Source organism: Calliopsis andreniformis, chromosome 12 (genome assembly GCF_051401765.1).
Source record: "Calliopsis andreniformis isolate RMS-2024a chromosome 12, iyCalAndr_principal, whole genome shotgun sequence".
NCBI lineage: Eukaryota > Metazoa > Arthropoda > Insecta > Hymenoptera > Andrenidae > Calliopsis > Calliopsis andreniformis.
The window spans coordinates 12122513-12140101 of NC_135073.1; the positions used below are offsets into that span (position 1 = coordinate 12122513).

General features: G+C 37.4%; 4 protein-coding genes across 5 annotated transcripts; 2 read left to right on the top strand and 2 right to left on the bottom strand.

Annotated features, from left to right (window-relative positions):
• Window positions 1-929: 929 nt before the first annotated feature.
• On the top strand, window positions 930-3190 carry LOC143185419 (protein phosphatase methylesterase 1). Its single transcript, XM_076388399.1, has 8 exons — window positions 930-1213; window positions 1377-1569; window positions 1631-1740; window positions 1825-2058; window positions 2299-2364; window positions 2444-2766; window positions 2845-2977; window positions 3052-3190. The coding sequence occupies exons 1-8, from the start codon at window positions 1140-1142 to the stop codon at window positions 3068-3070; spliced, it is 1152 nt and encodes a 383-aa protein (XP_076244514.1). The 5' UTR covers window positions 930-1139; the 3' UTR covers window positions 3071-3190.
• Window positions 3191-3290: 100 nt separating this feature from the next.
• Window positions 3291-7081, bottom strand: LOC143185418 (kelch-like protein 5). Of its 2 annotated transcripts, none has more exons than XM_076388397.1 (9): window positions 5918-7081; window positions 5610-5771; window positions 5224-5537; window positions 5059-5154; window positions 4793-4982; window positions 4341-4503; window positions 4049-4261; window positions 3786-3957; window positions 3291-3706 (listed from the first exon to the last, which is right to left on the bottom strand). In XM_076388397.1, exons 1-9 carry the CDS (start codon window positions 6144-6146, stop codon window positions 3626-3628), a joined length of 1620 nt encoding a protein of 539 aa, XP_076244512.1. In that variant the 5' UTR covers window positions 6147-7081; the 3' UTR covers window positions 3291-3625. The 2 variants fall into 2 exon arrangements, with proteins under 2 accessions (XP_076244512.1, XP_076244511.1); XM_076388396.1 differs by having other exon boundaries at window positions 4341-4728.
• A 118-nt stretch (window positions 7082-7199) lies between these two features.
• On the bottom strand, window positions 7200-11266 carry LOC143185417 (mucolipin-3). The gene is made up of 4 exons (XM_076388395.1): window positions 11096-11266; window positions 10738-10995; window positions 9806-10091; window positions 7200-9696 (listed from the first exon to the last, which is right to left on the bottom strand). The coding sequence occupies exons 2-4, from the start codon at window positions 10878-10880 to the stop codon at window positions 8233-8235; spliced, it is 1893 nt and encodes a 630-aa protein (XP_076244510.1). The 5' UTR covers window positions 10881-10995; window positions 11096-11266; the 3' UTR covers window positions 7200-8232.
• Window positions 11267-13898: 2632 nt separating this feature from the next.
• Ktl (BTB/POZ domain-containing protein Ktl) lies at window positions 13899-14999 on the top strand. The gene has a single exon (XM_076388983.1). It carries the CDS (start codon window positions 13899-13901, stop codon window positions 14640-14642), a length of 744 nt encoding a protein of 247 aa, XP_076245098.1. The 3' UTR covers window positions 14643-14999.
• The last annotated feature ends 2590 nt before the right edge of the window (window positions 15000-17589 follow it).

The window sequence follows — 17589 nt, forward strand, 5'->3', positions numbered from 1 at the left end:
CTTATATCCTTTCTTTCAACAGCTTCCTCATTTCCTTTATTCCCATACTTTCCATCTGATTTCAATGCTCCCGCTATACAAAGAGGTAGTATTATCGCAAATACGATATAAAATAAAGTAACACGTATACTTTGTTTACGAAAAGTTTCGACACTGACAAACTATAGAATAGACTTATCAACTAATGTATTTTTTTAACGCAGATGAAATTTTACCATTTTCTAGTCACACTCAACGTTATCGATTCAGCTTAAAAATAAAATTATAGCGCTACGAGTGGTAGGAATTAAAATTAAATATTTCCGGAAACATTTGAAGCTGGATCAATCTAAATATTATAATTAATTTCAAGAAATACTGCTTATTAATAATAGAACTCATTTGAAATAAGAAATTGCTTCAAAATTAAATAAATTAGTATATATTTTGATATTGAGAAATGATAATTATTAATTACCTTAAGTTATCATTAATTACCCTATTTCGAAACTTGATAAATTTTTACTTAATTCAATTCACTTTTATTTTATCAAACTTGAAAGTTGAAGGACGTTTCTTGATTTAACAATTTTATGACTGTATCCTCGATGTAAAGTAAAAAAGTATTACCGTATAAATAAAAAAAAAGAGAGAGAAAGAAATTGACAAATTCACAGCATGCTGAGATTCGAATTCACGGTCTTTGCATAGCAAAACGTACTTCATTTTATTGACCTATCATATCCTTCAAAACAGCAATTAACACTACTGAATACATAGAGATTCAAAATCTCTTTTTTATCAATTTTTTCAATGACTTAATGTCTATGAGATAGAAAGCCTGTAGAGTTAGTTTTTGAGCGTCCTTCACTATTAATAAAAAAAAATGTTCATCTAAATCTAAGTGTTCAATGTCATGACCTCTCCTTGCAAGAGAGCAACAAATTTTCCCAGGCGACTCCATATCGAAGACAGGAACGATATTTGCAGGTGTTTGTAGGTAGTGACAACCTAAAGCTGTCACAACGATTTTGGCATTCCTTCAAATGTGTTTTGTGGCAACGATAATACAGTTTGTGATGTGCTTATGAAACTAGTGGAAAGCAATCGTGTTCACGAACAGTATTATTACAAAAGCAGAGACGCCTGCTGATGCTAACATGTCTTCCCTCCAAAAGTCGATTTTAAAGTCAAAACTACCACCATCGGGTGTTAATTTCGGTATCGGCTCTAGGTTAGTTTGTTATGATCTGTATGAACCCGAGATGTTGAATGAAATTTCAAGAATATTAAGCTGCTTCAAAGTGATTAAACAATAATAAGCTTTCACTGTGTATTTCATGTAAAAATGTCAAGGTTGATTTATTGAATTATTTCAACTTTTTTTTATATGACAGAGTTAGCAAATCAAAGGGATTTCAACGTAAGAGAGATTATGAACCGGTTCAGTGGATTCCATATTTTGATCATTCCGAGGATATACCAATAAGCACAGATACATTTCATGTTTATACTAAAGGAACAGAAGGCCCGTTGTTGGTATTGCTACATGGTGGAGGATACAGTGCATTAACATGGGCGGAATTCACCGTAAGTGTTAATTGTTAAATATAAAAAATACAGAACAGCTTGCATATTTTATATATTTTAGAAATCAATTATGACCATGGTAGTTTGTAAAGTTATGGCCATTGATCTTAGAGGTCACGGGGATACGCATACTACAAATGAAGAAGATTTATCTGCAGAAACTTTGGCAGAGTAAATAAAACTTTAACATAATTTACTTTAGTATAATGTAATTTACGTAGTATATTTATTCTAATGTTTTCATTTGCTTATTAGGGATGTTGCAGCAGTAATAAAGGCAGTAACAGACAATGATCCAGTGATTCTAGTGGGCCACAGTATGGGAGGTGCAGTAGCCGTTAGAGCTGCACCATTAATATCAAATTTATGTGGATTGGGAGTAATAGATGTTGTTGAAGGAACAGCTATGGATGCATTAGCATCTATGCAAAGCTTTTTAAGATCACGGCCATCTAGTTTTAGTTCTATTTCTCAAGCTGTGGAATGGTGGTGAGTATTATTTATCTATTTTCTAAAGTAACAAAATATTGCAGCTTCCTTGTCTTATTCTTATAACTTTGAATAATTTACAAAATTTGCTATTCTAAGCGCATTTTTCAGAAGGAAGGCAATTTTTGGCTGATCCTGTACAAACTAAAATGTTATTTACCTCTTTAATATATTACATATTTGTGTTGTATAATCAAAAACGAGATTATAGGAGAATATCTCTAATTATCCAAATTTTAGTGTACGAAGTGGACAAATCCGTAATGTACAATCAGCTAAAGTTTCAGTTCCCGGCCAAATAAAAAAGTTAGTATACATATATGCATATTAAACAATCTATCTACTTTTATTTCATTTTAACATATTACATTTTACATTGCTCTAGCACTGAAACTAACAAATTAGCCACCCATGATATTGATTCCCTATCGCAATCGTCATATGAATCTAATTCGGAACCAACTTTACCGCGAGAGGATATTATCGAAGAAGAAGAATCTGTAAATATGCCACCACCACCTTCACCTGCTGCTGCCCCCGCTTCTAGGAAATACGTTTGGAGGATAGACTTATCCAAGACTGAACAGCATTGGTTCGGATGGTTTAAGGGATTATCAACAGCATTTTTAAATGTACCTGTTCCTAAGGTACTACTACTAGCTGGCGTCGATAGATTGGATCGAGAACTCACTGTTGGTCAGATGCAAGGTATAATTAGTATAATAAATATTAAACTTTCTACCATGTATTTGTGCAGTATATTAATGTTGCGTGTTTTGTCGTTAGGCAAATTTCAAATGCAAGTATTACCAGCATGTGGACATGTGGTACATGAGGATGTTCCAGACAAAGTAGCAGAGGCGATCGCTACTTTTATGGTTAGACAGAAATTTGCAGAACCAGCATCTGATTTTCCACGGTAGGTTTATAAATTATTGTATTTTTCTATTACATATTCTTACCTTAAATTCTATTTTTTAATATATGTTTCAGAACGTTCCCTGCTTGTTAGAATTAGACGAAAAAGTACAACGGCCGAATTTATTAAATAATATGACTAAAGGAATTCAATGAATTAGTTAAAATGATCATTTTATTTATTTAAAAAAGATATGTTCACAAAATATATATATGAATACATGTGTAAATAAAAACATTATCTGGGTGAGAAAAATAAATTTGTTCTTACATACATTGATTATGTTATCATTTCTGCACATATCTGTACCTGTGTATTACACACTTACAAAGAGGTACTGTCATCTGTACAAAAGTATGAGTAAAAAATATAATAAAAAAGATTTTATTAAAAAATTCTTATGTCTACTACGCTATTCTACAGATTCTCCACTTTCATGTTTACAATAGATCAATTTCTTCGTACAAAAAATGCAAATATAAATATATAAATTCACGGTAATACAGACATTCAATACAATATTTTTCTAATTGTATCGAATCTCTAAAACTACAAGACCGTAATACTAATAAATTCATAACTTTTCGATTCGAAAAAATTTTGTTTCGTTTTCAAATTCCGTGCTGGAAGGTGTGCTCATCTGTACCATTAATTATCAAATCCAAATCCACTTAGATTTTTAATAACAACACACGGTGGTCCTGCACGACCAGCGTTTAAGGGAGCAACCTTAAAATATATTATCTCGTGACATACATGTTCTTCAACAATATAAATTAAATGATACTATATATCAATTTATTCTTACCGGCTCCCATTCATTAAGATGAGGATCGTATGCTTCAACGAGCGTAAGGTATTGTTGACCGTCATAGCCTCCTACTGCCATTAATCTATCTCCAAGGACACAAACACCAACCGCATCTCTTGGAACGCTCATTGGTGCTACCATGGTCCACGTATCAGTTTTAGGATCATACCTAATAATTACGAAACACGTTAAAAAAATGATTCATGGATTAACTTTTATATTGTAAATTACATCCATTGTCCGTTTTTGCAAATCCATACCTTTCAACACAATCAAATCTACTTGCATTAGGATTAGTGGCAGGTGCATCATGACCACCCAATGCATATAAACATCCATTTACTACACCAACACCTACTCCACCTCGTCGTTTTGACATTGGTGCACATGGAGTCCATTTATTTGTATGTGGATCATAACATTCTACAGTATTTAAGCATGAACTTATGTCCCTCCCGCCTACAGCATACAGTCTAAAAATATACATACATAATGATGTACCAATTGCATAATTGTATATTTAGTATATTATATAGTAATTTAGACGCTTACTTATCGTTTAATACTGCAACACCAACTGTAGATCTATGAATAGACATAGGAGAAACTGAACTCCACTGACGCGTGGCTGGGTCCCATCTTTCTACCGTGTCAAGAAAACTCCAACCATCATGACCACCGACAGCGTACAAGGGTCCACCTAATACAGCTACACCTAAGCCATGACGGTGAATGTTCATAGGAGATAAAGTACTCCAAGTAAACGTGGAAAAATCGTAACATTCTACAGTATTTAACGTTTTTAATCCATCTCTGCCACCAGCGACTATTAATTTTCTGTCAACAATGGCAGCACCAAATTGAAGTCTTCTGCCACTCATAGTGGCTATTGACTTCCACGCATTGTCACGCAAAGAGAACGCATCTATAGAGGTAGCACCTAATAGAAATAACGGATTGAATTAAGTAACATGCTACCTATTGTTGACTCTTGTATGAATTACCCTTAGTAGCATCCATTCCTCCAATTGCCAACATATGACCCACAGTAGCTTTCCTGGGTTTTGTACGTCCTGATTGAAGCAGTGGTCTACGCTCAGGTAGAAGATGATATTTAAGTGCTTCCATGACTAATTCCTGTGCCACCCTTTGATCTTTGAACATTTCATTGCTCTCAATATTGTCTGCTATAAACTGTATGGATTCAATAAAGTCTGCTCAAATCAACATACACATAATTATAATGAATGCAGAATAGTATTTGGCTCACCGCAGGAGACAATAAAGGTAATTTTACAAGGCTTAATAATCTGCTTGCATCTTTTCGTCTATTTTCTGGATCATATTCCACCCATGTCATGAGTGCCTGAAGTCAATAGTGATAATAGAAGTTTTTATATCACCTTAAGCTTATCTATACTATATAATTCCTTACATGAAATATAGTTTCTTCTGAAGGAACATTGAGATCTTCTGATTCTAACAATTTAGCAACTTCATTAGCAGACAGTAACAAGAATTCTTGATTTTTTGTGACTTCCATAAAATGTTTAGTTGTATATGCATGAGCATATTCTAATAAATCTGCACAACCCTGTGTATCAGCAAACATTCTTATCCCTAGACAATTACTTGGATGAAGCTGCTTCCTAAGAAACTGACAACAAGCTTTAATAACTGGATTTAGCTGTAGTAAACATGCTGTTGCCAAAAGAGTTTCCACACTGTCTTCTCTTAATTCGATGCAACCTATGCGCAAAAATATAAAATTGATTTCACCACCATTGACCATTTCTAAATTGATACAATCAATAGAATTACCAGTATAACAATAACAAACTAAAGCCCATAGCGCATCTCCGTCCACTCCCTTCAACTCAACTTCACTCTGTGCAGATTCTTTCAAAGAACTAGTAAACATAGCAGCAAAATATTCTGAACCTGCACTGAGTACCAAACGATGTGCTGGGAAACGTTTATTTCCTAAATAAACAACAAAACAATGAGTGCATTTTTTTACATTGTCTGCCTAATTGCAAATTCTTTGTATCAACACAGTATCAAATGATTCAGCATCAAAGTAAAAGTGCCAGTGAAGAACAAAGAGGCTTAGTCATAGCTCCATTTACCTGCAATTAATATGACATCTGTCAATTGTTGTCTGTGTAGATATCTTTCCATAACTTTAAGACTATTTTCCGCATGCTCTGACATGCGAAAATTTTCATCCTGCGATATAGAAATGCTCGAAACTATGCTAGAAATACTGTGCTCGCTGACAGACGCTTCTTTGTTCGAAAACAGAAACTCTTGCTCTCCTTTGTTCGTTACCGTCCCGATATGACTTATTCTCGACATTTTCGCGCGATGCTGATTTCGACAGTTAATCGTATTATTCAGCGACACAGTGGTAGATTTCTTTGTGATGCTTGATACTGGGAGAACTCCAACGCGACTTTTAATTTTCACACGATTGACAGTCCGCCGTGCACTGAAGCTTGACGGCGATGGTGCGTTGACGCCGTGCTTCACCTTGACAGTTTCAGATGTAAAACTGGATGTAAACAGTGGATCGCGTTTAGGTACGGTCAGTGACCAGCTCTGTTCGTTTCTTGGGTCAGTGCACTCCGTATGGGCTAGATCAGTGCTCGGAGGTGCATACAAACAAAGGAATTAATGTCACTCCCGAAATTATGGTCAATTATGTTTGAGATTCTTATGTTAAACGGTGTACTTATGTAGCATGTAGAAAAATATTTGCCTTTTTCTTCGAACAAAGAGAGAGTTTGCTAGGTGCAGCATTTCGTAATGAAAATGCATCAGAAAGGTACGTCGATGAACGGACAACTATCATTTTTCCAGGATGCATTTATTTTTATATTCGTTATTGGTATCAGTTCTGTAAAAAAATGTAGTTCGTATCTAATGTATGTTAGTATTTGTTAAAGTGTATGTTATAAAATATAGGTTATATCGTTCGATTGATCGGTGTATTTTTATGATGTTTTTGCACACATTCGACGTACAGAGAATTTAATGAATAATTCAGTTTTGAAACAGATTGATTTATGTTGTTTTTAGTTCTCGACTCAATTGAATGAGTGAATAGGGTAATTTAATACTCTAACTCTAGTTGATAATGGAGAATTTTTTAAATTGTAGGATTAGTTGAATCACACACGGAAGTAGATTTTTTTTGCTTAATTAAAAATTGTAATCCTGTAGTGGATTGATTTTCAAGAGATACATAATTCTATTTATCACAGAAATGATCAATATTAAGCGGCATACATTTAAATTTTCGAAATATGTATTCAAAATACGCGCTCAATGCAGAATGTTGTTAATTGCATAATTCGTTTAAAATTGTTTCTTTAAATATTATTATTGATACGGGGGAAATATTAAATATTATTTGAAAAAAATTGCAATTTTATTGTACTTCATTGTAAATATGTTATAAATATATTTCTTTGGATAACACATTTGTTTCCATTGTGCTCGTTTGTTTCGCTTAAAACATTTATAATTTCATAAATGGCGCATAGATACATTGTAATTACATACACAATGTATGCTGTATAAAATGTTGCGAAACATGAAATCACGAACATGTCGCAAATTTTATAAGTAATTGTAATACCTAATTATTTGCCAACTATTCTTGAGATTATGACTCTACTACTTTCTTTACAATACAAATATTTTTTTATTCTATTACACATTTTGAATTAGTATTCTCCAGAGTTTTGTTTTTAAAATAATAAATAATATTTTACACATGTTAATGTACAGGATGTGTTTTAGAGTTATAAATATAAATTGTAACCATTAGTAGAATTTGTCAAAAGAAACAGAATAGTTTCAATAAACTTAGCCTTTGAAATATTAAAAGCTTTAAAGCAGTTTACTGAAAGATTTCTTTTTCTTTTTATAAATTCTATTCTTTAATTATGTTTATACCTATGATTCTAAAGCACTCTGTACAAAATATCGCGAATTATATATGTAAATGCTCATTAACAAAAACAAATACACAATATTTTCACCATTAAAGTTTTTAGTAGATGTTAAATGGCTACAACTACTTTCAATTACAATAATACTTTACAAATCATACTGTATTAATAATAATAATGACACGATTGTCACCATTAGTATGAATATTACAGTTTTAAATGCAAAAATATTTCATCTAAAACATTTCAATTTGATGCTTAACAAAGATAAACAAAAGTTTATCCGAGTTAATACATACATCTTGGACAAGTGTCATATACAAAAGATGGCAGGTAACTGGAAGCGATTGCAGTGCTCAAACAAATGTAATAATTGTAATAATTTTATAAGAACACTTCACAAGACAAAATTATCACAATTATAATACCGAATGTTTGCAGTAGAACCGTAATTTTTCTTTAACGTGCTATTGTCTATTAGAACACTATATACAGATTGCCCCCCCGCACGTTTGTTCTGTTTTTGTTGAGAATTCTGTACTTGAACCTGAGAATGACCCGTAAAAGGGCCTTTTCCGACAACAACAAAAGCGATCAAGGAGCTCTGTTAAATCGCTCCTGTCAGAATCATCTCTATACAGACCACTAGACGCCTCATCTGTACACGCTGCTATGAAAGTTTGCAAATCGTTCTTCGGGAAACCGTCGCGGTAATAAATTTTAATCGTATCATAGGCGTCCATTATCACAGAAATGAATAAACTTAACACCACGTAGATGAACAATGAAATAAACGAATATAAATAGATTCTAAAGTACCACCATAACATTTGTGATTTAAAGGATGCCATGGTGAACGTGGCGAACATATCGTCGCCGTTTATTAGGGCGAAAAGACATTCAGAAGTTGTGGCAAGTGAACGGAATTTCATATGATACGGACCTAGAATTAACCAGCCACAAAACGTGAAGCCAGCATAAATGAGAATCGCACATATTAAAAATCTTGCTACTTTCGGCGCAGCCTTTTTCAATGTTAAAATAACGACATTGTACGTTTTAAAGAATCCTAAGTATCGTAACACACCGAACCAAACAAGTAGATTTCCAGTGCCAAGGAATATGCTGCACACATTCCAGTGATCACTACCGAATTGTTTACGTTCTATTTGTTCTTTTATAGCCGAACCAATAATGATTAAAAGATCATTGACGATGATCATTACGTACCATAAATTTAAAAATTCTAATCTCCCTTCAAAACTTAGTGTCTTGCCGTAAGTCTTTTTGAAGAAATTCATTGTTTCAAATTTCAACAATTGTGCTCGATATATGGCTCTTGAGCATAAAACGAGAGATAAGGTGCAGATAAGAATTACTAATAAATTTAATAACGTTCTTAGAGCCGATTCAATACGATTATCCAAAATATAACGTGTATCGCCTTTACATTGCAATCTCTTTGGTTCTGCATCTAATGAAAGTAACATTTGTCCATCAAAATTGTGATTGTCGAAAGTAATTACAATATTAAATTGGTAACAATCCGGCGGTGTCATGGGTCCAGCTGCTTTCAAATTGACTGTTTTTAAAGCGAACATTAACTGAGCCTTCACAAGAGCCGAAAAATTTACATTAATATTTCGTTCAGATAATAATCTTTTTGATGTAGTGTATTGATTATAAAGCTGAAGAGTTATATTTATGCAATTTTTCACAATTTCTTTATCAAAAACATAACTTTCATTAAAACCAAATATAATACCTTCCTTATATTGATACAAACACAGGACAACTGTGTCTACAGAGTTATCTTCTGCTGTATAAGAATACGATCCAATTGCATTGCTAAGATTATAATATCCATTTAAAGCAAAGTCAATTGTACTATGGAATTCATCTCGCTTGTATATTGCTAGTGGGCCTGATGCTGGCGGGTAAGTTGTTACCTGAAAATAAAAATGATCAAACATTAATCAAACATTGAATTATACAATATGTGACTTGTATTATATACATGGTTTTTAAAGTAAATAATTTTTTAATGTGTAGTATTACCTCTTGAACAGCATCCCATCCTTTAAGAAATAGATGCGAGAAAGCTATTCTATTATCCCAAGCATAATTTACATGCATATAATTGTTATGGGCAAATATGCATAACTGTATTGTGACCAAAATAATTTTAACAACTTGTACTATAAATTTATATGGGAAACGATGCTTTGCTTGCCACTTTTCAATGGGGTTCATGAAGAAGAATTTCAGTTTTCTACGCATTTTATCCTCAGCGAAATTAGTCATATTGCAAACAGGCTCATCTGTTAAAGTTGTCCGATGATGACTATAGAGAAAGAAAATATCCAATGCAAATTATAAAGTATTCTTATAGTGATACCAAAGAAGTGCTTCTACATGCAATGATATTAATATAACAGAGTACTTGAGACCACAAAACTGGCAGTTAGAATGATTGACATCTATGTACAAGTAAATTGACCAAGAAAAACACACTTACTGATTTATAGTAACCAGTCAATCATAAAATGAAGATAAATTTGAAAACATATTTTTTACGAATATTTGACTAGTCATTTTATCAGAAACGCAGAATAGTATCTTTTACCTCGCTCGTGACAGTGTATTACACTAACACTTGTTGAAGATATCAACAGAACCATAAACTGCAAACATGTGCTTTACAAAATTTTCAAACCACCAGTCTGTTTAGACGGTAAAAACTAACTACTCAAAGCAAATTAATAATAGAAAGATATAGAGTTCAATAACGTATCGCGAAGATACGATAACGAGTGCAATACCCTCCGTGAACGATGCACCAGTTAACAAAGGAAAGCATATGTAAAGGTTACATTGCACCCATTATTGATTAAAGATCACACAAGACAGAATGGCAGTGGCTCAATAATGATATAATCGATGTGTCTAATCAAGGACAGGTCGATGAATAGTTGAGATAATTTACGAACCTTGGACTGACTACATTCTCATTGAGTAGTCCATGTTCACCAGCCAGTTCGTCTTCGCTATCAGGTCCATTACTCCATGAATGGTTCCTGAGGATGTTGCCTCTCATCTCTTCCCTTAACGTTCTTCTTCGTGGCTCTGCCATTTCGTAATAATTTCTTGTTGGAACACCCAAATGATCGAAAGTGGTCTTATCCCGCGGAATTGTTGTCCCAATTTCCGACGGACGATGAAAGGCCGAGCTGTTCACATGCGTTTATCTGCGTAGTAACAGGAGAAAAATTACCGAGTGACATCGATGATTTACGATGCGTAAGTAACGTGTCTTTTCGCGAATTGTAAAATATGATTAAAACGTACTAGATCGTAATACGCAATGAAAGGCGATCGCAACAAATTCACGTTGTTAACAGCGGCCATCGCAGGCCATCCACTTCGTGTTCAGAACTCGACTGATCGCTGCGCTCCTCTGGCCGCTTGTGAAACCAATCTGTTTGCGAAGTGGGGATAGTGACGGAGGGGATGCTAATTTGTAAAGTGATCAAACAAAACTTATCATTCTTGTGAATATACTTCAAAAGGTAAACTTTTTATCGTACTTGAATTTAGAAGTATAAGGACTTTTTTAAGTTGTTGGTACACATAGATTTTTTAAACTGAAGTATTCGTTTATTTTGGCATATGTAGCACTGAAAATAGTGAAATGCTATCAAATACTATCAACGATACAAAAATGATTAAATATAATGAAATGTACAAAGGCTGATAAGTTTTTGTATGTTATTTTTAAGGAACTTAATTATTGCTTTTTGTGAAGGGTCGATTTTCTTATGATTGTAGGAGTTTTCGGATTTTATCCATTTTGTCGTAATGGCGCGATTGTTAGAATATTTGAAACACTTTGTATTTTACAATTTGTGTTATTTTTCTTGGCAGAAAATCTTTCTTTCTTGCACTTAAAGAGTTTTCTCGTCTTACGATCACTTTATTTTTTGTTGCCCTCTTAGTTTCACGTTTTACGATGCTATTACTGATACGAACAATATTTTTCCGTTTAACCCATTATTCTATACCTTTAATACGCCATCTTTTTTATGGGACCTGATACCATCTTTGACTTCCATATTTGTTTCTCTACTTGTTACGTGGAGTTGTGTTGTGACATGTTTTTACAGCGTTCTTTGTTCTTCATTTTTTAGAATCAGTAAGTAATACGAACTTTTGATAATAATAAGAAAATATATTCTATTTTTACAAAATGTATAACACTTTATATGAATACTTCGATAAAATTAGATAATTATTTCTTGATTATTTAATTTTTGCATAAAATTACTGTTTCAGTATATTATCCTGTAACAACATATGAAAAATATCTTTTTTTTAGTTATTTCGAGTTTCTCCGTCAAATTTAATCCTCTTTCAATAATCCAGTGAATCGCTATAGTTAAAATTGATACAGCTACGCAAACAGAATGTTTTCGAGGTTAACAATCGTTTACCGATAAATTCCAGGTCGAGTTCTACACGTAAATAGTACTCGATTAAACGCAAATAGTAATTAGTCGATCCATTCCCGTTGACTCAACGAACCACAAAAGATATCTCCACGTTTGTAGCGTCATAAGTGTAATCGGCTTTCAATTCAAGGTAATAACAAAATTTACATAAATATAATTTTGTTTATTCAGCACAACGAGAGCATGTAACAATAAGCGTCGGAGTGCCAGTACCCAGTACATACCTCGTCCTCGGTACCGAATTATCAAGGACCACAAAAACAGAAGGGTGCACTTACAACATAAGGTCGGAAATTACCACGCAACGTTCAAAGGTAAGCGGGTCATATTTCCCTCCTCTGTTTCTTTCATTTTTTTCAACGTTACTCTGGTTCGCAACTCGTCGAGCAAAATTCAATACGAAGGTGACGAAGCGTGATCTCAAAGAGATCGACCGATACCAATGGAAATTGAACTGTAATCGATCGGTCGCGTATTGCGAGAGGGGAGTATTCTGTTTTCGCTGGCGTACACCAGAGTTGAGCATTATTCAAAAGAAATACTAATTTTCAATCGAATAAAAATGTTATAGGTACCATATATCATTGATATCGGAATTCAAATCACATCTACACGAACAGTGATCATGTCCATGTGCTATTTAAGAGTGAAGTGAGTTATGAGTGATTTGTTTTAAAAATAGGATAAAAAAGAAGAAAGAATATTTTTAAAAACTGGTCCAGGACACTCAAATATACTAAACAAATAGTGAAGGATATAAAATACAAGATACATATAACTGTGACCTCTGAATGCAACACGTTTGTCGAAGGTTCCACGCAGACTGATTTTCTCTGCTGTTTATTCGATACCGAGAGTTATATCGAATTACGATTTATTTTCGAATAACGAATAGCAATACAAATCTATTCCTAATTAAGGAATAATTTTTGTCGAAATAAAATCGTTATTTGTTATTCGTGAATAAATCTTAGGACATTATTCCTTATTCAGAATAAGATTTGTCCATCTCTGGTGTACACGCGGACGAGGATCCGCGTGCCAGTGATCGAATGACGAAAGGGGGTGGTGCGCGCGTTTTCCTCTCGTTCAGGGCAATCGGCGCGCGTTGCCGGTGCAGCTTCTGCGCCAGCGTGTCGGCCCTCGCAACACACGGACGAGCGGTGCGTGGTGCCGCGCGCGCCAAGTGCCTAAGAGAGAAAGCGCAGCGACGAAGCCGAGGCAAGCTCGGCCTTCCTCGACCGACCGTAGGCGCAGTCTCTCACCGTCAGTCTATCTCGTCCCTGGAGCAGTGAGGGTACGCTCCTCGGGGTCAGCTCCAGCTCTCGTCGTGTGTCCACCTCGTCGCCAACCCTCAGCTGTCCTCGGTCATCGACCCCGTTCTCGCTGTTCACGCGACCCTCGCGGTGCTGTTGTGCAGTGTCTCCCGAGTGTCGCTTCGTGGGGTGTAGTATCTCTCTGGTACAGGCGTCGATAAACACGGCCGTTGTTTCCCCCCTTTTTTTCCTTCCGTCATTGTCATCCACTCTCATCGATATCTCACCTCAAGCCTCTCTTCCCCCCGTCAACTCGCACGCACACGCTCACAGGTGACTCAGTCGCAGCGCGCGGCTACACGAGACGAGAGCAGCAGCGGCCGAAGCATGGTGGATCAACAGCAGTCGGACCAGCAACAGGAAGCCGTGCCGAGCGTGGTGGAGCTGAACGTGGGCGGTGTATTCTACACCACCGCGCTCACCACTCTCACCCGCGAGACCGACTCACACCTGGCCGCGTTGTTCTCGGGCAAGACGCCGGTCGAGAAGGACGCCAAGGGGAAGTACTTCCTGGACCGGGATGGCGTGCTCTTCCGTTACGTTCTCGATTTCCTGCGTAACCAGGCGCTGGTTCTACCCGAGGGCTTCCGAGAGAGGGAAAGGCTGAGGCAAGAGGCGAACTTTTATGGCCTACCAGGCTTGGAGCGTGCCATTCTGGAGAACGACAAATCATCCGACTCTCAAGGGAGGAGGGCATCGGGATACATAACTGTTGGCTATCGTGGAAGCTTCGCGTTCGGCCGCGAGGGTCTGGCCGATGTCAAGTTCCGGAAGCTGTCGAGGATCCTCGTGTGCGGCCGCGTGACTCTCTGCAGGGATGTGTTTGGAGAGACGTTGAACGAAAGCCGTGATCCAGACCATGGTACCTCGGATCGTTACACCTCGAGGTTTTTCCTGAAGCATAGCTCCATCGAGCAAGCCTTTGACATGCTCCAGGAGCAGGGATTCAAGCTGGCAGGTAGCTGCGGGTCGGGCACAGCTGGCAGCAACTCGGAGCAACTGAAGCCTGGCGTGGACTCCGAGGAGAACCGCTGGAATCATTACAATGAGTTCGTCTTCGTTCGTGATTAAGTAGCATTCCTCGTTTCATCTTGGTCCGAATTAGACGAGCGAGTCGTTTGTTTGAGAATAGTTGGTATTTTCTCGACGATGTCGACGGTATCCAATTCCAGCGCTACCATGGAACTTTGGGACTCTCCTGAGAAGTTGGCCTCCCAAAGGTTTCCCTTTCATCGGACTGATCGCAACCGGTAGGGTAAAGAGTAGATGAACTTTTTCGTCGTTAAACATTGTGCATGTACTCAAATTCATCGAGCTAATAGAACTTGAAAATGTCACGCATTACTCTATCCAAGTATTCTTCGCTCGAGTTTCCTTCATAAATGGGCCTGGAAAGGTTTTGGGTCGCAACGTGGCGTCGATGAATTCGGGATGAAGTTCAGCTGGGCGAAGAGGGTTTGCTGAAATTATCTATCTTGGCTGGTGCACGTGCATCTAGTCGAAGCACTTTCGAAGATGAAACAAAGTCAAGCTCATCTGGCTTCATTTTGCGACGCGAAGACAAACTGGCTATGGAAGGAAGACTAAGAGACAACAGAAACTTTGAAGATAACGAATGGAACGATATGGATTGTAGACTCATTGCGAGGTTGCTGAACTGGTCGATTGTAAAGTTTGAAAATTTCATCGATCCGGACTGGAAGTGTTAAAAATGCTAGGAAATGAGAAGAATCAATGTTTGATCAGCAAATTCGAGGGAAAGTTTGAACAAAGGCCAGGTTTTTCGAATTTGAGCGTATCCATTTTACCTCTGTAATTCACCTTCTCTTGCTGGATATTATATTATTCCACCACGAACCAGGAAAGTTTCTCCGCGGATACGTGACCTAAAATTCGCTATAGGGACCGAAGGACTTGTTAAAAACTACGTTTCGAGGAACTGGATGAAACACAGTCTTCTCCAAGGTGTTCTCTCCGACCTTTCACAAGGAAGAATCTTCAATGAGACCAAGTAGCGTAAACAAATCAATATCCCAGCGTCTTGTACTGAGATCACTTTAAGAAAACGGGTATCAAAGCACACGAAGAACCTAGGATCCAAGGATTGACAGGGTGTTCACCCAATGCGTATCTCTTCTAACGTTCACCCCCTATCTATTCTATCATCGAGCCGAACGAGGAAGACAAGGAATGTAGACCCAAGATTCAGCTTCAAACAGCGCTGGTCGACTGTTCGGGGTTGAATTTGATATCGGACAGGTTGAGCGTGTGTTGTATAGAGACTTTGGACGGTGTGTATCGTGGTAACGTAGATTGTGTGTACGTACAAGCCAAACGCGGTGTTAGACACATGTCGAGCGGTCCGAGTACGCGTATGTCGCGGCGCCTCTCCTAAATGATTCTTATCGTTAGTTAGATTCTTCGAGGTGCAACTGGTTCGCGTGCGTAAAACCGTAATCGCCATTACACAAGGAATGTGTTCGCTTTCGACGTTGTCGCGTGTAGAATCCAGCGTGATCTCTTAATTGTCGAGCTAGACGGAAGTAGTCGAGTATGTAGATGCTGGATGTTTCGTATTTCTTAAGCGCGTAGAAGCACACACACTCTTTTCTTCGTTGGAAATCAGTGGTCGTCTGGGAAACGGTCGATCGAACGCGGCGCGTAAAGTTTTTGAATAAAACGTATAGTTTGGGGCAGATGTCGGTTTATTTGCTGGGAAACAAGCGGAACGAAACTGCCGTCGGCGACGGAGCGACGGACAGTCGGGACTTGAGTTCTCCGAGTGGACGAGTCTCCTTCTTGAGTTAAAGTAGATGAGGCAGACTTGGTCGAATTGTCCTTCAGAGTTTTCTCTTCCGTTCCTTTAATTTTAGAAAATGTACACATATTCCTCTGTTTCTTTCATTAATTCTGCACAATGGAATTCTTCGTAAATATAGATCCATATTTGCAGTGTTTGATTAATCAGGAAATTTTCCAAATCCAGGAAAGTTCGTCGGGTTTAAAATTGGTAATAAAATCTCATAGTTATTGCGATGGTGTATTCCTTTGACTGTGGTAGACTTGAGAACAAAGCATTTCAAGAAGCTTTGTTACGTCAGATGAAGATAGTCCAAAAGTTCGCACCTAGTAAACGATTAACTCTGAGTGCCTTTAGGCGCTGTTCGTGCAGGGCAAAGGTTTACAGTCAAAGGCTTACGAGATGCACAACTAATGTATTTATAGATATCAAAGTTGAGTCAAAATATCTCGCCTTTAAAGACGGCAGAACATTTGTTTCGCTGACGCTCCAAAAACTTGCGTTCAGTAGCAACAGGTAATTTTGATGAACAACAAATACGATTCACGGGTAACGTGTAACTCCTCCTCCGGATCTTCCTAAAGCGCCGACAATTTCTCAAGATGAACGAGCGCGATCATGTCAAGACTATACAAATAGTTCCTTTCAAGAAAATTCAAATATGCAAATCCAAGGGACTCCGTACGAATCTCGCTCGATCCGAGCACCTCTTATTACGCCTTCCTTAGCTCGCTTCCATCTCCGATTGACAACGTTCTCGCATGATCGTTTCTCCCGCAGCAAGACAATCTTCTCGTCAACTTGCCTAGGCGTAGATTCGTTTCTTCCAGCACACTACCTCCTATTAGATCTCGAATAGAACTGTCTACAGCGTTCTATTACGTTCGCTGCGAGTCGAGACGGCGGAGCAAGTCTCAGACGAGAACGAGTCGACGAATATCGTCGAGCGAAGGGAAACGACAGGAATTGAACCGAAACACTAATTTTTAACTGCTAGTCGATCCACGACTTCCGCGAGCAAAAGTTTCGCTCTTTGGATCCGTTTTCGTAATACGAATTCGCGGCGACGACAGTCGATCGTGGGCGGCTTCCTCGCACCGGAACAACGGCTTCGATGGAGCTATTGATACCTCTGTGGTCTGCGTGCATGCATAAAACAGCCCGTGGCCGGAAGCGACCGCGTGATCCGGTTGGCGTCGAGCTTTTCACTCGGAACAC